At 40.8% G+C, this 22,498-nt stretch overlaps 2 protein-coding genes across 2 annotated transcripts in view; both read left to right on the forward strand.

Moving 5' to 3' along the window:
• The first annotated feature begins 856 nt into the window (after positions 1–856).
• ndufs5 (NADH:ubiquinone oxidoreductase subunit S5) lies at positions 857–6,725 on the forward strand. Its single transcript, XM_034201575.1, has 3 exons — positions 857–974; positions 2,068–2,287; positions 6,516–6,725. Exons 2-3 carry the CDS (start codon positions 2,072–2,074, stop codon positions 6,618–6,620), a joined length of 321 nt encoding a protein of 106 aa, XP_034057466.1. The 5' UTR covers positions 857–974; positions 2,068–2,071; the 3' UTR covers positions 6,621–6,725.
• A 3,136-nt stretch (positions 6,726–9,861) lies between these two features.
• macf1a (microtubule actin crosslinking factor 1a) overlaps positions 9,862–22,498 on the forward strand; it is a 283,339-nt gene continuing 270,702 nt past the window's right edge. The window contains 1 exon segment of the mRNA XM_034201651.1: positions 9,862–10,117. The gene's annotated coding sequence lies outside the window, so the exon portion shown is untranslated.

Below are 22,498 nucleotides of genomic sequence, written 5' to 3' on the forward strand. Positions count from 1 at the left end.
TCACCATTCTCTGTTCCTGCAGGTCCTGCTTGCTAATCAATGCTCATATTTTTGTACACAATTACAAATAAAGTCAATGTATTGTATGACATGAAGTTGTGCTTCATTCGGAGTCAATAATAAATTCATTCTGCCTTCAACTGCACAATGATTGTGGACTGCACCGACATCCATGTAGCTGCCCCCCAAGATGAACCAAGCAAAGAGAGTCACCATCATGCCCAAGGACATCCAGCTGGCCCGCCGCATCCGCGGAGAGAGGGCTTAGACTGACCTGAGACCAGCACACCCAAACACAACGGCTCGTTTAAGAGCCACCTACAGTTTCAAAGAGTTGCAATCCTACGTAAATTTTATATTTTATTTTAATATATTATATTATTTTATATTTTAAGTAGGGCTGTCAAACGATTAACATTTTAATCAATTTTTGAATCATGGGTGTAGCCCATGGATGTATAATAAGAGGTGTAGCCTACCCCAGCCATACCCTGGCGCTGCCACGTAGCCTATGGGGCGGGCCATTCTGCACATGCGGTAAATGCGTTAAATATTTTAACGCAATTCATTCAAAAAATTAATTACCACCGTTAACGCGATAATTTTGACAGCACTAATTTTAAGACAATATATAACTACATCACACTAAGGGATTTTAGTTTGAATTTCCCTAGATGTGCAATTTTAGAATACATAGCCTATCCTTAAAGACCTTTTTTTGTGTTATTTACAAAATATTGAGAGAAAAAACTTGAAATCAAGCGAGATAGTTGATATCTACAGTAGTTTCCCTTTTCACGATGCCACTGGCTCTCCTCTCCTCCTTTCCGGTAAGCGACTGAGGTGAAAGAGCGTCTCTTCACGTCACTACCTCATTTTACGGCCGTGTTTTGGTCTGCCGTAAAGCGAAACGCGTGGACTCGGCGGAAGGTTAAAGCGAACCTCTCTGGTCGAAGTGATTCCTATCAAACACGGTAAATACAGATACATTGTTCTTGAATGTAGGTTTCATATCAGCTCCTTACTTGTATAGACACGATGTCATGTGCATTTGCATTTTAAAAACATCAGTGTTAAGATAGAGCGGCCTGTTGACATGAACGAGCAGTCGCTGAAGGAGACTGGTTAGCATAACATGCTAACACCTGACAGGAGACAGCTTTATAGAAAGAGTTTAAATGATTGTGTCATGACTCCATTTTAATATATAATAAGCTTAGGGTGTTTTTTTCAGCAGAGGGTACGCCAGCTAGCTATTCGAACATGAGTTAGCTAGGTGCTAGCTATATAACGTTAATCGACAGGTTTAAAGGATAAAATAGTGGGAGTTGAATGTTAATAATAATTTAGCATATTTACTCCTTGAATGTGTATGTCACTTCCATGAAAGTCTGTAAAGCAGTGATGCGGCAGTAAGACAGCACTGTTATCATATTGGTGGCACAGCAGCTGAACTATGAGGTTATCAAGTTAGGGTTTGCTCTTTTTGTATGAATCATACTGCACTGTTGCATGCACAACTTCTTGTTTGTGTTTGTGTATTTATCATTGAAATGACACCATCAAGTCTACAGTCTATATAACCCTTTTACTTACAAGAAAGCAGATGTTATGAAAAGGAACCTTTTTATGCACGTTTTATGTTGAGCAGAAACTCGTGACGTTACTTACGTATTTGTAATGTCACTTATTAGATGCTTGTCCCCAAAGAGACTTCCATACAATCAGCCCAGTTGGCAAATAGCCTTTGGTTTTGAAACCAAGCATTTAACATTTAAAAATATACAAAGACTGTATTTATGCTGTAACTTTTCTTTAAACTTCGTTATAATATAATCACTACTACTGTAAGGTGCTCACTTTTCATGTGCAATAATAATTTTTGCTGTCAAAACTTTAATTTGTTTTGTTATAACGGCACTTATACAGCTTTAGTGGCAGTTTTTCAAGGCTGATGTTTTTATTCTGCCTTCTTCTTGTCTTTGTGATTTCTCCGTCTTCTTCCTGCTACTTCCTGTTTGTTTTTGTTGCTCATTATTCTCTCCTCTCCGTCTTCTCCCTCATTAGCATCATGCCGTTTGTGGACCTGCAGACTCGGCTCGGCATCAACGCTGATAAATGGCTGCTGACTCAGAGCAGCCTTCAGCCCAAGCATAAGGCGGCGCGCTGCCACGCTTTTGAGAAGGATTGGATCGAGTGCTCCCACAACATTGGGCAGGCCCGCTCCCAGAAGGAGTGCCATCTGGAGTTAGAGGATTTCAACGAGTGCTTGCACAAGAAGAAGACAGTAAGTGTCTCAATGCTCTCTGACTCCTGTGGGAGTTATTTTAGTATCATTTCAGAGCGGTGACTGCTGGAAAAGGGATGCACAGTAGGGGTGTAACGGTATCCGTATTCGTCCCGTACCGTCACGGTTCAGACGTCACGGTTCGGCACACGCAGTCACACGACGAATACGCCTTTTTTTTACGAGTGGGAAAAAAGTCTGTCATTCAGGGCAGTATCCACTACACTATATATAATCCAGGGGGCGGTATTGCGCCTAAAAGCTGTTTGCCAGCCGCCCTTAAACAACAAATGAAGAACAAGAAGAAACACAACAACAAAACGAACAAAATACAAGAAGAAGAAAAGTTAGTATGGCGATTTCAGATAACACACAGGAGCTAGAACCCACCTGCTTCTTTTAAATCAGCTGTGTGGGAACATTTCGGGTTCCCTGTGGACTACAATAACGATGGAGTGCGCGAGTGGTGGATCGGACGAGGACGGTGTGTCGCCGTTGTTCTACAGTGGTGCGGTATGCTAATGAGAACACATGCCAAACATGCTAAATCATATCAGAAGGCATCACCCAGATTTGCCAATCACCGGAGCCCGGCAAAAGACAACAGCAGTTCAACAGCTGATCCCCGCTGTTTTTATAAACCAATAGAAATGAAAGCCGTGAGACCAAAATAAATAACGGAAGCTTTTGGCATATGTTTTTCAACGACTTTGCGCTCTTGAAACACTTTCTTATTATTTATGATGTGATATTTTCAAGACATTCTTTTTAGCTTTACAGCTTGATGAAACCTTTTTGTTTGACATCAGCCATTATAGATAATATGGCCATCTGAGTGTACTGTGTATGGTTTGTTTTTAACTGTTTAATACAGTTCATTATTCAAAATGTCAGTTGTTTATTTTTAAACTGAAACTTGCACTACTGTTCAAACATAAATAACAACAAACCTGGAATTATGCATTTGGGACTTTTTTTTGCTTTTTCTTGTCGGACCGAACCGTACCGAACCGTACCGTACCGAACCGTGACCCCCAAACCGAGGTACGAACCGAACCGTGACTTCTGTGAACCGTTACACCCCTAATGCACAGTATGGTCTTCTTTAACCAATACCTTTTATTGGTCTACCTCTTAGCCAATGAGATAACCAATCGTTTCCCATTTGAAAAAGTAGTCCATAACCTGTAGTTTATGCACACACGACGGTATGAAAGGCAAAGATGTTTGGAGAAAGATGGAGGATTGTATATTCTATAGCTCTGACCTATTTCAATCTGACTCACGTCCCTTATGTAAAGACAAAGAAACTATTCTCAAATGTTTTTTTTCGTGTATGTCATTCTCTGAGTGTGAAAAAGTTCAGAACCGGACACATGTTTTTCGTTATGTTATTGTGTCTTTTTTCACATCAGAAGTGTAACAAGTGGAAACAGTGTGGCTCTGTGTGGTGATCACAGTCAGACATCTCTTTGGAAAAGGTTATATAACCAGGGGTGCACATAACCTTTTGAGTGAGTTACTCAGATGAGTACCAGGAGACAGCGTTTGGTACTCACCCCACACAAAGAGTGCTCCTCCTTAGTGTCTCCTTCACTGTCCTCTATTTACACTTCTTGCATGCTAGATGATGAAGATGATGAAGATGCACCTCCCTGTCTCTTTTTAAGCCTCCGATTAGCTTTCTCCAAAACTGTGAAATCCTTGCATTTCCTGAGGCCAAGTTGAAGGATCAAATACTAAGAAATGATCACATGACTTGAAGTCATGTGATCTGATTTCAGATGTGGGAAGTTACTAAGTACACTTCTTCAAGTACTTAAGTACAATTTTGAGATATGTGTACTTTACTTGACTTTGATGCTTCTGTGTACTTCTACTCCACTACATGTATTAATACCTTTAGTTACTTCACAGATGTGGATGAATGATGTGAAATCTAATCAAGTGTTGAATCAGACTTTAGTTCCACCTGGAGTAAATCCACCAGCTACCCTGCAGTATACAAAGTCATTCAAACTAGCTGCACCTTCACCAGCTTTGAGAACACTTTCATGATCAATCATTATAAAACATATCATATATATTATTCTGAAATGGACCAATCTGCACAACGACTACTTCTACTTTTGGTACTTTAAGTATATTTTATAATACTTTTCTAATTTTACTTGAGTAACATTTTGAATGCAGGACTTTTACTGTAACAGAGTATACACAAGATCTGAGTACTTCTTCCACCTCTGTCTGATTTCAAACTCTTCCATTAACACCCTGAGTAAGTTTGCAACTGTGTGTTTTACTCCACTTTGTTGTAAATGAAACTGCAGCAGCTTGACCTGTTGTTCATACCGACGTTAACCCTGTCTATGCACACGGCGACCAACTCTGTTGTCCGGTGATCTAAGCCTCTGCCTCCTGTAAGCTTCACAGGTCCGTGGGTTATGTCCTGCGCGGCTCGGCCAGCTCCAGTTCAGTCAGTCACAGATAGTCTGAAGAGTTTTTGCAGGGAGCGAAACGGCAACGTAGCTGCTTAATGTCTTTTTTACATGTCTCGTAGTTTACTCCATTGACTGTTGACAAGGAACACGTGTAGACGAAATATGTGTTTTTGTTTTGAGGTACGCAAAGGCGCTCCAACAAGGCGTTTAGGACAGAGAGTGAATACACATACTTTACAGAGATGCTGTTTGAGAAACCAATGTGAGTTTGGAACATTGAACAATGCAAATCTATTCTAGTAGACCTCAACAATGGAATTATGATCAGCAGAAATGGCCATGTCATGGGACCTTTAAACGTTGGTGTGGTTGAAAGGATGAACGGAAGGGAGCATTTTCTAGCAGGTATATTTAAATAAAAGCATTTAGTAAGGTAAGAAATGAGAGTAATAGAATAGAAATGAGTAACCAAAGTGTTCAGAAAGCAAATAGCACCGTCATCTCAGCCTCCAGATGGTGTCAGAGCTGAGGTCAGTGTGTGTTAGCAGAGGAGAGACAGACAGAAGCACCCCCCCCCCCGCTCACTGTAATGTGCTGCAGCAGCACCATCCCATCGCCTCCATCCAAACACCACGTCACATTCTTTCAGAACATGATGAGGAGGAAGTGCTGATTTAAGATGAAGGTCAGCTAAGAAAAGACATTTCATGATGAGGAGGATTCACATTTGATTTGGATGGAAATCTGCATGTGTACTGCACAGAACTGAGGTAGGGATGGTAGGGTTTTCTCATCTTCACATGGTGACTGGAGTAAAACACAAAGTTAGAATCACTCATTTCTTTGGCTTTATCCTCCTCAAAGAGAAACAACAAGGTTGAGGGATACAGAGGGACTTAACGGAAATTGTATGTATTTCCGTTTACCTGTTTTTCTGTTATTCTAGATTGCTGCACTTGGACTGTAGTGCTCAGAGTGCTACAAAGTACTTTTGAAAAACTAAACAGCAGTGTCTTATTCAAGAAATCATGACCACGATCTCTTGTTGTGAGCAGTTTCATGTAGGAACTATTTTCACACAATCAAACTACATCTGGCAACCGCATCAATGAACATTTACAAACAAGTGTGCATGTATTTAGATACTGCTAGCTCACCTGAGTTATTCATGTTGCCATTTCCTACCATCAAAAGCCCTCTTGCCCACGGGGAGATGCTTTGTTCTGCGTGGTGATAGGGTTTGTGGATGTTGTTTGGTATAAAGAAAAAAACGTGGATTTTAGTAAAGGACCCTATTATGCTTTTTGGTTTCCCTTAATGTAGTGTGTTAAATAGGTTTTTGTGTATGTAAATGCTCCGCAAAGAATACATTCCAAGCGGTTGACCAATCACAACAGAGGTGGCCAGCTAACCAATCAGAGCAGACTGGGCTCTGGTTTCAGACAGAGGGTGAAAAGAGGTGCTGCAGTATGAGAAATAGAGCTTTTTGAACATTAAAGCATGGAAACAAAATCAAATATGAACTTGAACAATGAGCATAATAGGTCCTCTTCAAGTAACCAAAGTCATGATTTCTGGAAAGAGACATTGCTGTTGAGTTTAAATATTTTCTATATTTCATATTCCAACATTCGACAATTCACACCCAACCAAGCAGTGTATGTTGGAGCAAAATGGCTTTTTTTGATGTTTGGGGTAAAATGTCCCTTTTTTTAAATGTAAGTTTCTGTCCCTGCATCCTGTCTTTCTGCCTCATCATGTAACGCCCTCTTCTCTTCCTCCCGCAGAGCAAGAGGCTGTACGCCATCCGTCAGCAGCGTGATAAGATGATTAAGGAGGGGACGTACACCCCGCCGCCCTGCCACTCAGGACAGGCTAACCCGTCTCCATGAGGCAGCAGCTCTGCACAGCTCTTCCTGTTCTCATCAGCTAGCCATATTTCCTGTTCCCTGTACAATTTAGCAAATAAATGTTATTATTAAATATCTAACCATTCACGTCAAGTCTTCTTTTTTCACTTCATGCAGTGTGTGAAGAAGCAAAGAATGAAAACATCTCAGTACTTTCAATAACTTATAATAAAAATACAAAAACGTAATATGCAGTAGTCAAGTATTTTTGTACAGGAAGTATAAGGATATAAAGAGCTTTTTGAACATTAAAGCATGTAAACATGTCACAGTAGAGACACTACATACTAATATGAAGCCAGGATCCTTAAACATTATTGCATCAGTAATTATTGGTCATAACAAAACATATACTTGTATAACACTCACATGGGCAATTATACTTTTAATACTTGAAGTCAGTTATGTTTGAAACACACTATCTCAATTATGTAATAACTTACAAACTTCAATATAGTACTTTTGATGATTTTCTTTTTAAAAGTGTGTAATGTGTTTAGTCCAAAGATAATTAAAGCATTCACTTGTGCTCTATGCTTGCCTTATACAAAAATGCAGGGAATAATGGAAACCAGGCATTCTGGGAGTGATGATGGCAGAAAACAAATAGCCTAAATGTAGTACATTTAGCCTAACTGAATAGCCTCACCACAGCTGGATAAATGGTTTCACTACAGTCCATTTTCTTAACCTCATTTAGTAAATCGTTAAATGGTAGATAGTAAGCGCTCCTGAGGGACGGCTCTATGATGAGAGATTGATATGAAGGAGTGCTGTTTGTCATCCCTGATTCAATTTAACAGCGTTTGAGTCCAACTGATGGGATGATCAGGCTCTGTGAAGCACCACAAGGTGGAGCCAAAGGCACACATAAGAAAGTTAGGACATTCATGAAGTCTCTCTGAAGAACCAAACAAGTTTCTACCTTTTTTGGTTTTACATGCAGACATTTCTGCTCTTTTTTTAGGGGGAGATTTGCAGGAATAGAATTATTGAGGTGCTTTTGAAAATGACTGTGTCTACATTCATTAAGGAAAACATACTACATGTAGTTGACATTGCGGTTCTCAAATTAAATATCATACAATTATTAAATACATTAAATGTACAATTTGGGACTTTTTTCAGTAAGGTTTTGTGTGTGGTTAGGGTTAACTGTCTTTGTTTGGTCAAAAGCCATCTGCTTTGGAAATCTGAAAATCTCTATATTTCTATAATCCTAAATCCTACACATTTTTATGAATTGTTTAATTTTAGTAATAATTATTGTACATGACGTACTTCGGTGAAAAGACAAAGTACTGAAACTGCATTTCCTTTCAGAACTTTTTTGGAGTTTTCCCCAAAAAATGTCTAATGTTACAATTTATAATCTGCCAGTATACCTGTGTGTATGAATACATGTTTTACTGAGAATGACAGTCAAGCTTTGTCTGAAAAAAAAATCCAAATTGGCTTTATTATTTATAGTAAAAATACAGACATAGATCCATTAGGCTACTCACAATATCACATGGTTTCAATTATTTACATTTGTTGGCAGCATCAGTGGATTCATGTCAAGAACTTCAGTTTGATACTACAGCCCTGTTTATACTGAAAGGTCATCATCAATCCAAAGAATGAGCAGTCGAAGTGATCTTTACACCGAGTTTATCGTTGCGGTTCATGTGGTCGGTCAGTGCATCAGCTGCTGTGTGATTAAAGTGGCTGCAGCACAGACCTCTGATCAGCTGTATGGAGGAAGGATGTGGAAGAACCAACACTGACAAATCCAAGTTACTTATCAATCTGAGAGAAAGGAAAATACATAAAGGAATAGTTTGGATTTCTTAAAATGTACGAGGTACGTACACAAAGTCAGTGTATCTACAGTTGTCATTCCCCCAGTTTTTGAGGATCAGACAGGAGTACCAGCACAAGCTAAGAACACGTACCGCAGTGTATGGGGGAAGAAGAAAAACGCATTCAAGCCGCCTGAAAAAAGCCATCAGTTTAAGGGTACGCTATATTTTAAAATACGTTTGCCCCTTTACATTGCTGTTAAATAGCTAGAATCTATCAGGATCTTAAGCTGATACTTATGCTCTTTCAAAGCCACCAGACTCCATTAACAACAACTTTAATTTCAGATTGAAGAAACCAGGAAAGTTGTTGTAACGGTTAGTTTGTTTGTGATAGTGTTGGACTTTCATGTTTCAAAGGGTTGGTGCTGATATACAAGTTTTCTGTGGGGTAAAATAACTGTTTTCGTCTATGGACTTGTGGCTTTGGAGAGAGTCTAAATAACTATAACCATAACCATAAATAACGTCTTCAGGTCAACGGAAAAGAGCTATCTGACTGCAAACCATCCCTTTCATTTATGTTCTTCTCTTGTGAGCACATTTTGGAGTGTTTTGCCACCTGATCAATCTTATCATGTTATCTCCATGTTTGGTCTCCACCAGCTCTGTTTACAGGCCCCATCTTTTATCAACTATGAACAAGGTTTGAGTGGTTGATTGTTTAAGATGGCATTGTTAGCTTACATTTCACACTAAATTAAAAATCTATTAATAGTGTTAGAACCTGTGATGGTGTGGTCCTAACATGACCCTGACACCCGAGACAGATCAACCCTACATCTCTCCAGCTGTAATCAATTTGCTTTTTTTGAGCTACTCCCTTTTTCCTCCAGCTGTTCGAGAGAGGAGGGGGTGGTGAGTCAGTGGAGGGAGGGAGGGATTATAAAAACCCACTTTAATACGATCTCATGTGATGTAAAAAGCACAGGTTCAACTCCAGCGCGGATTCTTCATGCCTAATCCTGAAATATAGGCGACGTGAATGAGTAGGCGCTGCAAACATGGCAATGTGAACGCCCTTATTTATTTACCCAATCCTGCCCAAAATTGAGAGAACGTGTATGTGTGTCGGCGTCAAGCAGCTGAGCCACGCATGACGCATGAGTAGAACCGAAATGTCAATTTACGCGACACTTAACACTCTGAATAGACATGGGTTAAGTGTCAGAGCCGTGAAAACAATAGCTTATTAGAGAGAGAGAGAGAGAGAGAGAGAGAGAGAGAGAGAGAGAGAGAGAGAGAGAGAGAGAGAGAGAGAGAGAGAGAGAGAGAGAGATCTCCTCTCTATCAGTATATAATAGCGATCTCTCATCTTATAGCGATCATCGCGCTCTCTATCTGCCTGTTGGTTTTTTTGTTGGTCAGAGATTGGAGAGGGAGGAGGATCGACAGCCATTACCATTCAGGATTACGTTGCCTTGCTTTTTCTCCCGTCAGCCTCACCCCCTCCTGGCTGTGAATCTTCTCGGTTCTGCGAGGAAGAAGCGTGGTATCAGATCGGTGGAGAGGAGAAAAAAAACATATTTTCATCCATCCAACCATCCCTCCAGGAGGAGAGGGAGCAGCGGCGGCAGCATCCCCGGCCTCCCTCGCTCTGTAGTCGGACTCCAGGACCGCCGCTGCCCGGTGAAGGTAAGCGGCTCCGGAGCTCCGCGCAGCACTGCCGGTGCTTTCACCTCCTCATTATCATGTGTTTTCAAGGAATGTGGATGATGTTAAGTTTTATGAATACAATTTGTTTTATTATTAGCAATCAAAACTATCCAACCAGAGCGTAGTGGTCACTCACACACTTTAGGGACAAACTGTGCCGAATAAAATAAATGTTTTTGGCTTGATCGGTGTTGATGCCCTCCTCACAGATTATTAATAACTTGTTGATCACGTTGATTGACATCCATTACACGAGGTCTACTGTACGTGGTTGTACTATAACAGTGTAATAGTTGCCTGAAAACCGTCCAATTTCTATTGCTCGTGATCCGTGTGCTGGAGGGCTGGGCTGGGTAAAAGCACCGGACTCTCAGAGAAGCTTTCTGGGTCTTGAGAACGCTGTCGAGCTTGTTCCCACTAAAGAGACACTCAACAGCATTATGGAGGCAGCACCAGCCAGCCACAAATGGATAAATGTAATTAGTTGGTGTTATGATCCATCCAAAGCAGGGCCAGTGTGTGCTGGACAAAGAGCTTCCAGTCTGCTCCTCCTGCATGCAGCCCAGTGTGCACAGCGCTGGGTCTCCATGTCTGATGTCCATTCATGCACACACATTCCCTCCGAACATTCAAAGGGAAGGACAGACAGACAGAGAGAAAGGCATGCGTGTAGAAAGAGGACATGAAACACCAGCTGCAGCTTTTTATGTGCATATTAATGATGCCCGTATTGATCCGTGCAATCCCCTATCCATCATCACACCTCCACCTCCCTCTCCACCTGCTCTGTGAATCCCAGTGGACTCCACCACTGCAGGCTGTCTGTCTGGAAAACCTCAGTAATATTATGCAAGGTGCAGTCAGAGAGAAAAAGGATTCCGGGCTCCCCTCCTGCCGCTTTGAAGCAGATGGTCGAACGTGCATGTCCCCCCCCCAGCAGCCTTATGTTGGACCTTCAACAAGCAGGCTAATATTCTCCTCAGTCAGACCTTAACGACATAATAATACCTATCCATAATTCATTAATTTCCTTTTTATTCAGGATACATTGTATAATTCAGTTGGTCTCTTCCACCCATGTCTTCCTCTGCACTGGCTGTATACACACCGGTGTATGTTAAGTGGGAGAAAGCACCAATGTGATGCAGGGGATACACGTGATAGTATGGGGCATGGTTGTGATTTATTTTTAGCAGAAGTTTTCACGATTTTTGCTCACTTTTTCTTACAAGACGAGATTTATTTATGATTTGTAGTATTTATTTTCATGTATAGCTGCGACTAAACTTAATTGATCATCATCTCTGTTTGGATCACTTCCTTTTTGTGTTAAGCTTTGAGCACCAAGAACATTTTTATTATTATTATTATTATTTTTGTATCCAAAATGTGAGGAAAAAAGAAAGAAATGACCATCACAACTTTACCGAATTAAATGTGATGTATGTTAATAGTTTGTTGTGTAGGACCAACACTTTAAAATCCAATTATATTACATTTACAATTAAAAATTAAAATTAAAATTTAAAACTGTTAATCAAATAGAAATCTGAAGCAGTTTATAGGTTTTTTAACCATAAAAGGTTGAATAAAGCCCAAGGTGACCTCTTATAATTCCTTCTTTTGTCAAACCAACAGCTCAAAATCTAAATAAATTCAATGATTTAAAGAGAGAAGTCTCTCTCTGATGCCAGCTAATTATTGGCCGAATACTTAAACTGATTATCAAAACTGTTTTTCTCTCTATCGACGTATCAAGTGGCTGCTGGCTTTCTGGCTTATGACCCCTTTATTGATGTCAGTTTTTATCAGTTTGACCAACAATGATACAATAGTTCTAGATTTTGTTCTGGAGATGTCTTTGGACAATGTATGACATGAAAATAGCCAGACACTGCAAAAAAAACGAGGAAAACTCACATAGTTTTGCTTCATCATAAATATATATTTGTTTTTCTTTTCCCTTTTTAATTATCATGTCACCCATCACATTGTGTGGGCAGCACTAGAGCAATTCAATATACACTTCGGCAGCTTTTTTATCTGTCTCTCTATCTTTATGTCTAGCCAGCAGTCTCTGTCTGTTAGCTCTCTCTGCAGCTCTTTGGTATGCACACTGCATCTTATCATGAATGAAGAAAGAAAAAATAAGAGTCGGAGATACACGTAAAGCGAGATTTCCTATCTCCTCAACCATTAAAATGTCTTTAGGTCTTTATGATTCTAACAATGACGTCCTAAGGCTGTAAATATTGATTAGTGTTAAAGATCAAATGCAAAGCTTCCAAATATGCTACATTTTTATAGAAATGTTGTTTTTAAGACTGCCTGTATTTAAAAAAAATTTTTAAATCGAGATAATACACCCAAAAAAAAGCTTTTTATTGATCCAAAACTCGACCCAAAGCCGTCTGAATTTCTGACATGTAATTCCCAGCAGCCTCCGCGCGCGTGACGTAATAGTGGCCAAACAGTCTCTGGACCAAATATCCCGACTCGGCAGTCTCGGTCACATGTTTTTCGAAAAGAAAACTGAATTAACATGGGTTATTGTTGTGCTTTTTGTTGTACGAACGGTGCGGGATCTGGGAGAGTTTTACATGCATTTCCCAAAGACCAAATCATCCGCAAAACATTTATTTTTTTAGTGAATCGTGTTGGATTGGCAACCGACAAAATGGAGCAAGTTGTGTTCTGACCACTTCGCGTGTGATGCATACGACGTTGATCCTGCTATCATGAAGTCTGTTGGTGGAGAAGCATTAATAGCACGTCGGAGGCTGAAACCCGGAGCCGTCCCCTCCATATTTCAGCACAAGAAACCACTGAAAGAACGAAAGAGCCGGGCGATGCAGAAACGCCAAATAATTGAGGTAAACAACTTTTGATTAGATTTCAAAGCGCACGGAGCACAGCAGATAACGCAGATAACGGAATTGCAGTTTTATTGCTTATAGAGGTGGGCACCGTTAGATTCTGTGTCTTTACGATCATAAACAATGTGTTGGATGTGGAGCTAGGATAAGTAATAAGGGCGCTAGGAGTGATAGGTTAGCATTTTTCGCTCGGGGCTAATTCACTGTTAGCATTGTAGTTTATCTGCAGCTCATTCATCGCTCCTCCACTCATAACGGAAAATGTCGAACGTCCTACAGTCGGTGATGCAGACTTCTTCTCCCATCTCTTCCTTCACTTTCCCATAGTTGTGGCAGCACTTGTTTTCTCGGCTTGTATGCATGGTCTGGCAGTTTCCACATCTACACCAATTCTCAGCACCCTCGGCCTCTTCCTCAGATGGCGAACTTGAATCATCGCCATCAGCACTTTCATCGGTGATATCAGGTGACGTTTCCTTGTATTTCCTCTTCGACATCAGAGGCTCGTATAGATATGGTTGGATGTCGACAACATACTCCAGATATTGGGTGGCCTCCGACTCAGAATCAGACATGATAGACGAAACTAAGTTGTACTATCGGCGGAAGCCGCTGTGAGCCGCTGCGAGCATTGTTCGCTCGGGGCTAATTCAGAGGCTCACTCAGAGTGCCTGGACTTTATTTTTCTAAACCTCTCTAAAAAGGTCAAATTTCACTTGTTTTGCATCAATCTTGATACAGGGTATTTATTATATGTTATAGTTTGGATTCCTAAAGCTTTTAGTCTATAGTCTACTCAGAATCAGACATGATAACGAAACTAAGTTGTACTATCGGCGAAAGCAGCTGTGAGCGATAAGCCAAGGTTTGTTTGTTTGGCCACTGTGACGTCACGCAACGCCATCTTGCGGAGGAGCGGCTGAGAAAATAAATCGTCGGACTTGGTGTTGGGGGTTGAACAAAATAAATATTGCGCATTGCCAGACGCATATTATCTCCGATTTTAATACTGCAATATCTTAGATAGTGTTGTAGCTATATGATTTCGATTTTACTGCCAATTATAAAAAAACCTTTGCATTTGATCTTTAAAGAGGGCAGAACTGGTTACTCCATTCTTCTCTACTTTCTCCTTTTATGTCTCTCTTATCTTATTCTTCATCACCTATTGAAGGAAAACCTCTCCCATAAAAGTATCATTTCCATATCAATTACCCACACCTTAAAACTTTCTCACATAATGTACAAAGAATCAAATGAAATTATCTGCTTCTGTAGTCCCTTTTCTTCCACTCTCACATTGATGACCTCTTACAGTAATGCTGAGTAATAAGCTACACGATTGTTGGCAAGCCAGTCCAGTTTGTCTCTGTGTGTGTCTTTATATGTGTGTCTATGCATGTGTATAAATGTGTGTGTTGTGTGTGTGTTGTGTGTGTGTGTGTGTGTGTGTGTGTGTGTGTGTGTGTGTGTGTGTGTGTGTGTGTGTGTGTGTGTGTGTGTGTGTGTGTGTGTGTGTGTGTGTGTGTGTGTGTGTGTGTGTGTGTGTGTGTGTGTGCGTGAGGTAGCTGAGTGTAGCCGTTCATTTATCCAGTCAGTGTGTTAGTCATCATGTCTGGGGGCTGCATCATTCCTCCTCGTACACTACTTACTATCTGCACATTTAATAACTGATGCAACAAGTGTGTTTTCAATGTTATTTAGTAGTGTAAGATAACAAACATTTACTCACACAGGATAGTAACAACATAAGATAAGAGGATAATCAGATTTCAAAGTCAGGAAAAGAAAGATATTAAGTTATGATGTATAATCAATTTAAAGGAATAGTTGTCAATTTGGGAAATACGCGTATTTTCTCTCTTGACGAAAGGTTTGACAAGAAAATCAAAGCCACTTTCAACAGTGTTTGCTAATACTGCAGCTCATACCACACGATGAGGATGAACTCCTGATGTTCCACATTGGAAGTGTTAACCCATTTTCCCAAGATGGTAACTTGTGCTGCTAGCCTTGCAAACACACTGTGTAGATAGTCTATACTTTTGCTGTTTGGAATTGTTCATTCAAGTAAAATAAAACTGGATTGTTGACATTTGATGTTGTTCTTTAAAAAAAGAAAGTGGGCGATATAATCACTGTCGCACATTTTTCAAAAGCTTGTAATGATCGTTTAAAGTTAAACTATATGACGTCAACACAGCATAAGTATGGAGCAAAAGCTAGGAGGCGATTAGCTTAGCTTAGTTTAGCTAAGACTGGAAACGGTGGGAAAAAGCTAGCCTAGCTTTGTCCCTAACTCTAAACCAAATTAAAAACGTTGTCTTATGTGTTCAATCCGTACACAGTTAAAATAAATATTGGTTTCAAAAGTAGGTATGTTAGTTTGCGGTTTCCCCGTTTCCAAGCTATGCTACTCTATGATTCTAGCTCTATATTTAGGAGGCATGAGAGTTAAAGGCTCTTCTCATGTGAATGTAGCCAAATTAAATGAATTGCCACAGATTTCAAATGTATTTGTTATTATTTTAAAGTTGGTCAAAGAGGGCCAGAAGCTATATTTTAGGAAATACACGTATTTCTCGTCAGAAGTTAGCTGATTGGTACAACTCTCATGTCTGTGCACGAAGTGTAAAGCTAAAACCAGAAGGTGATTAGCCTAGTTTAGCTTAAAGAATGGAAACAGCTAGCTTAAATCTGCATGTGCAGCTCTGAACGGATGCTGTAAATCAGGGGTCCCCAAACTTTTTCCTGTGAGGGCCACATAACTTTTCCCTTCTCTGATGGGGGCCGGGGTCAGTTTGTAACAGAAAAAGTGTGACGATCGCAGGGGTGCCTAAACGTAAACATTTATTGTTTTCTAGAAAGCCACACATAACCAAATATTAATAACCCTTTCCGGGATCTTCACGGAAAAAAAAGTCAGGACATAAATAATAACACTATTAATGAAATAAATAACACTATTTGTGAAATAAATAATAACCAAATAACCCTCTCTGGGTTCTTCACAGAAAAAAAGTCCATTGAACATTAACTTTCTGTTGTGCCTTGCACAATCTTAACAGGTCAAAGTTTAGCTTAGTTGTCAGAGCAGAATCTCTTACTCAAATGACTCATATGAGCAGTCTCTCAAAGTTCTTGTGTTCCTTCCTTATCATCCTTTTGTAGGTTCCAGTAGGCTTGTAGACACCGCTGTTTGCAGCTCTCTCTCATCAACTTCCCTGTGAAAACCACAAAGCAAGCAGGCTGAGAAACCGAACTAAGTGATACAGCACCTACACAGCACAATACATTTCACTACCAGTATGGTTGTGGAGATGGATTTTATCGCAGTAGATTTTATTATGATTACATTTGTTTATACTCAGAATGACTCATTCAAGTCAGAAAAGTGAGCTTACCTATGTATGTTCATCAGTGTGAACCGTGGGCCTGCATCTGGCTGGTGAGAAGTTGAATGTCAGGTTCCATTCTAGTCACAGCCAGTCTCAAACACTGATGCAGATGTTCATCTGTCAATCTTGATCTCATCGGAGTTTTCAGGTGTTTCATGTGTGAAAAGGTTTGCTCGCAGATATATGTGCTGCCAAAAAGTGTAAACATCTTCATTGCGTGTTTTTTTACGTTAGGGTACGTGTCGTTTGGGAGGGCGGCAGTGGTGTAGTGGGGATTTTTTTACTGGGGGGACGCTATTTTAATTAGGTATTCCCAAACAATGCCACACAAGTGCGCACGCGCGAAGTGCACTCACAACACGGGCAGACAGGCCCAAATAAATTACCGGCATGCTTAGTCCTATAGTTGCTGTACTGCAAAAAGTAGACGGCGCTGCGCTCAACACACACACAGACTCAAAACCATGGACACACTGGCATATAAATTACATAAACAATTTATAGGCCTAAATTGCATAAACTACAGTATTGCAACTAAGCAGGCGATGATCTGGATTTGAAATTATTCTGATTAGGCCTAGCCTACATTGCAAATAAGCAGACAGCGCTGCTTTTCACACACACACACACACACACACACACACACACACACACACACACACACACACACACACACACACACACACACACACACACACACACACACACACACACACACACACACACACACACACACACACACACACACACACACACACACACACACACACACACACACACACACACACACACACACACACACACACACACACACACACACACACACACACACACACACACACACCTTGCGTTTTGAAGACTGATAAATCCGAAATGGATGAACAAACTTTGCAGCCCAGTTTCCCAGCTTTGCAGTCTATCCACGGGTATGCCTCTTGTTTCCTCCGCCACATCTCCTCCGTCCATACCTCTGGGAAAGGTGAGCTTGAGCTAGCCAGGGGAACGTTGCTAGCGCAGCTAACGTTGACGTTAGTGCTAGCATTATCCACGTCTTTAGGCGGCTCTTCTGATGATGTAGTACTAGCAACTTCACTTGTAGCTTCGGTGCTGCTAGCCTCTTTCTTCTTGTGAATTATATTCTTTTTAGAAAAGAAATCAAGTAAAAAATGTTTGCCTGCCATTATAGAGCTTTTTCGTTAGCATTCTTGAGGGAAAGAGCTACCGCAAAATCGGCGGGCAGTGAGCTGGCTCGCCGTGGGTGTGTCAGTGACACACCCCCAGCTCGTCGCGGGGTCATGAGCGTGATGATGAATCATAATTCTTTAAGGAAATCGTTTTTATTTTGTATTATAATTACTGTGAAATATATTATGTTTTTGTCATTATTACAACAAATACACACTTGCAACTGATAACACTGGCAATGATTTTATATTTATTAGACTATTAAAAAAAGATTGTGCTCCAAATAAGTGGGGGTACGGCGTACCCCCGCGTCCAACGCCCACTACACCACTGGAGGGCGGCATAGAAGTCAATGAGACTGTTGGGCTTGAATGCGTCTTTCAGAACATCACAGTTCTGTAACTCGGCCAACTCAAACTGATAAGAAGGCTGGGCTTCATCGATATCGGCAAGAAAGGGGTTCTGGAAAATACGGATTTCTTTTGCATTAACATGTAGTATCCGGAATCGCACACCGAACTCCGCCTTCAGCATTTCCAGCCTTGTAGCTGCAAGTTAAGGCTGTTCAGCATTTCTGTCACGTCTGTTAAAAATGCGAGGTGCCATTTCCATTCTGGGTCGATCAGCTCTGGGACCGTTTTGTCTTTTGAATGAAGAAATGCGTTAATTTTGGGTAGCAGCTCGTAAAAACGCCTCAAAACTCTGCCCCAGCCCAACCATCGGACCTCTCTGTAGTACAGCACATCGCCGTGCGCAGACTCCAGTTCAGACAGGAATTGTTGGAACTGCCTGTGTTTAAGTCCCTTTGCTCTGATGAAGTTTATGCATGACACCACAACCTTCATGACAGAATCCCACTTCAACACTTTGCAGCACAGTGCTTGCTGGTGAATTAGGCAGTGGACTTGTAGCGGGGCGGTGAGACCCCGATCTTCCATCTCCCGGTTCATGCGTCCTATTAGACCCCGAGACGCGCCCACCATACTAGGAGCCCCGTCAGTCGTGATGCTGGCAAGCTTTGACCAGTCTAGGTCCAACTCTTCCATGGTTTGGCATAGGCTACTTTGCCGAAAATATCCTCCCCCGTTGTAGTCCCTTTGAGACTTTGGAGGGCTGCCAGCTCCTCGCACATCTCAAAGTTTGCGCTAACTCCACGAATAAAAATGAGCAGCTGCGCTGTGTCTTGCACGTCCGTGCTCTCATCCAGTGCTAATGAAAAAAAGTCAAATTCTTTCGTCTTCTGCTGCAGCTGGGCATATACATTACCCCCGATTTCTTCAATGCGTCTGGTGATTGTACTCGCCGACAAACTCAAGGTATTAAAGACATCTTTCTTCTCGGGACACACCTCATTCAAACATTTCTTGACAAACTCTCCATCAGTGAAAGGTTTACCGCTGCTTGCTATCAGTTGAGTAATCCGAAAGCTGGCCCGAACGGATGACTGGTTCAGCTGAGCTTGGCGTACAAATGTATTCTGCTGATCTAACAGTCCACTTTTTAGCTTTGAGAGTTTGTCTGCTCGCATTTGGCCTTGCAAGTTATCATACTTGTCTTTGTGACGGGATTCATAGTGTCGGCGCAGATTGTATTCTTTGAATACCGCCACCGCCTCTTGACAGATGAGACAAACAGCCTTTTCTTTGCATTGAACAAAAACATAATCGTTTGACCACTGCAGGTTAAATACCCTGCATTCTGAATACATGTTTCTCTTACCTTTTCGCCATTATTCCGTTCTATTTGACAGGGGCTAGTCTAGGATTCGCGTGGCCAGACTGAAAAAAAATCATAATGCGTATTGTTCAGGGGGCCGGGCCGAATGTGGAGGCGGGCCTTAGTTTGGGGACCACTGCTGTAAATCATGTGTAGAGCAGATGTGTTTTCTGCTTAGGTAGCTTTATGTTATGGAGCTTGCCTGTTGAGTATGACATCAGTTCAACTCCTGTCAGCGACTGTTGGAGGGCTGCTAAAACACAAAGACGTGCACTGGCAGTTACGACCGTTACTCTGCCACTGTAACAGTTCCTGTCTCCCCTTTTCTCTCCTTCTTAATCTGCTGCTGCTACCTCAACATCTCTGTCACAGTCTCACACTCTCTGTTTTATGTCACTGCTCTTCTCTTTCCTCTCTCTCTCTCTCTCTCTCTCTCTCTCTCTCTCTCTCCTCTCTCTCTCTCTCTCTCTCTCTCTCTCTCTCTCTCTCTCTCTCTCTCTCTCTTTCTCTTCTCTCTCTCTCACATATACAAACACACTCTCTACCAAGGCTGAGCAGTGGGAACACACCCGTAGAGATGTCAATCTTAGTTGTGAGTAACAAATAAGAATGAAAGCATTCAGCATCTCGCTGTGTGTGTGTGTGTGTGTGTGTGTGTGTGTGTGTGTGTGTGTGTGTGTGTGTGTGTGTGTGTGTGTGTGTGTGTGTCTGTGTGTGTAATGCTTTTTGCACGCTTGCTTGCTTATGTGCATTTTTGTGAATTGTGTACAACTCAGTTAGTTTGTTAGTCTCTGTGATTTAGAATATATGGGGCGGTTAATTGGTTGAAATAATTTATTAACGCATTTATCAAGCAAACATTTTCAAAGTTCACTGGTTACAACTTTTCAAATAAGGATTTGTTGCTTTATTTATTTATTTGTTATACTATTTATTATTATAAATAATATTGTTTTAGTTTTGGACTTTTTCACATTGTGACAAAAAACATATTAAACAAGTAGTTGATAAAGTACAGTGGCGAACCGTCAGGGCCTTCAAGGTATTCAGAGAATACCCTGGAACACTCAGATAAAACAAACAAAACAATCGATTTAATTATATAAATAAAATGTATATAAAATGAATAAATGAGAATGGTATCTGTGTTGTTGATCTGTAATATTACAGTGTTACCTTGATTTGTTTGTCCTTCTCGGACCATGCACTACGCATTTCAGTGGTTTTGTGTTAGAAAAGAAAGCAACCAATCAGATCTTGTTCTGAGTCTCTGGGTAGAATATCCTTCAACCAAGGTATTCTACATCCTTGATCGAATGCCCTGGCCGTTGCACTGAATGAGAGCGTATGTTTGGACTGACAGTTTGATCAACCAATCATATATTGATTTGTAGCCAATGGGTGTATTCTTTCAGAGTTTCCCTCGATTCCAGGGTACTCTAGAGAACAGTGCTTCTCAAATGGGGGTACGCGGACCCCTAGGCGTACGTTGGGGTACTGCAGGGGGTACGTGAGGTAAACAAAATAAAAAGGTAATTAAAAAAATACCATGCATGATTACAAAAATAATCTTAGTACAATAAGTTAAATAGAAAACACAATTTTATATAAAATATTCCTAGAACCACTAAGGGGGTCCTCATATAAACATGTTACATTTGTGTATTGTATTTATGGTTTTTAATAATATATCATTTTGTTCATTGGTTTGTTAAACATATATTAATTCAATTGAAAAACTCCTTGGAAAAATCTTTTTTTTCATGCATAAAGATGAAAATATCCTTAGTTTGTTGTAATTCATGCATTAAGGAGTTAATAAATCAAACACTGATGGAACATCACTATATTGTAATTATTTATCGGTCAGGGGGTACTTGGCTGAGAAAATGTTTCAAAGGGGGTACATTACTGAAAAAAGTTTGAGAAGCACTGGTCTAGAAGGCCCGCTAGTTAACTGGCTCAAGACAGAGGATCTAGAACGAATGCGACGAAGCAATTCATGCCGTTTTATTGTTTTTAATGTTGAAATGACAAGTGCAACAGGTGAAGATGAAGTTGTTTCGGAATTGTTGTGAGTACCCTTTTCAAGACGACAATTCAGTGAAAAGACGGACATTATAATGCCGTGGGGGGGGTGTGTCTACAGAAGGTCCAGTTGTGATAGCCACGGTTTGCCACTGATAAAGTATGATAGATAGGCTACTGGAATAAAAAATATAGGCCTGGTTAGCCTAATAAAAATGGCTGACCCCAGGGGACTTGAGAAACTTGTGATGAGCATTTCTTTCATTGTTTTTAGCCTTTTTTGGGGGGCTTCTCGTCTACTTGTTTGACACAAATATGGGCACCTTTTGGATTATAATACTGTGGATATTCATAACCATGATAAGAAAATGCTGGACGAAAAAAACATTTGATCGGTAGTAGATAAAGAACGTATGCAGTATATTTAATCCCAACGGTAATCATAAAAATTAAGATAACGGATGAGTATAGCAATTATTGTCCTTTACTCACATTTCCTAGGCTGAAACTCTACCACTGGCGAGTTTTTCCCTTACATCCTAAGATTTGACTGACAAGAATCAACAAAGAAAAATAACAACATATCATTAATGAAAGTAATCTTTACATACAGTCCTGATATAAAACTATGAGAGTATTATAATGTAATATCTGTATATGTGAGTGAATGTTTGTTGGTGTGAATGAAAATGCCTCAGCAAGGGTCTCATCAGACAGGAAGTGATTTCAATCCCTCCTGTGTTTCTTCTTCTTGTTCTTCTTGTTCGTCTTCTTCCACTTCTTCGTTTTCTTCTTCTTTGTTCTTATTCCAAGATCTCCGTTCCCCCTCAGAGCTCTAATGACACGGTGCAGCTTTGAAGCCTCTTTTCTGGCTCTATTTATAAAACTGGTAGCTGCTGTGGCACTGACTTCACACACACACACACACACACACACACACACACACACACACACACACACACACACACACACACACACACACACACACACACACACACACACACACACACACACACACCACACACACACACACACACACACACACACACACACACACACACACACACACACACACAGACAGACTTGTACACCAGATAACCGCAGAGAATTATGGGAAGGCTTCAACCTCTTTCTAGCAGCGTTGCCGTGGTTTCAGG

The sequence above is a fragment of the Gymnodraco acuticeps genome, unplaced genomic scaffold (assembly GCF_902827175.1).
Source record: "Gymnodraco acuticeps unplaced genomic scaffold, fGymAcu1.1, whole genome shotgun sequence".
Classification (NCBI taxonomy): Eukaryota; Metazoa; Chordata; class Actinopteri; order Perciformes; family Bathydraconidae; genus Gymnodraco; species Gymnodraco acuticeps.

What these genes read in the sequence shown, in the direction of transcription:
- ndufs5 (XM_034201575.1), top strand. Translation starts at nt 2,072, where the DNA reads ATGCCGTTTGTGGACCTGCAGACTCGGCTCGGCATCAACGCTGATAAA. An exon ending in GCTTGCACAAGAAGAAGACA is followed by an intron (nt 2,288 to 6,515) that starts GTAAGTGTCTCA and finishes TTCCTCCCGCAG; the next exon opens with AGCAAGAGGCTGTACGCCAT.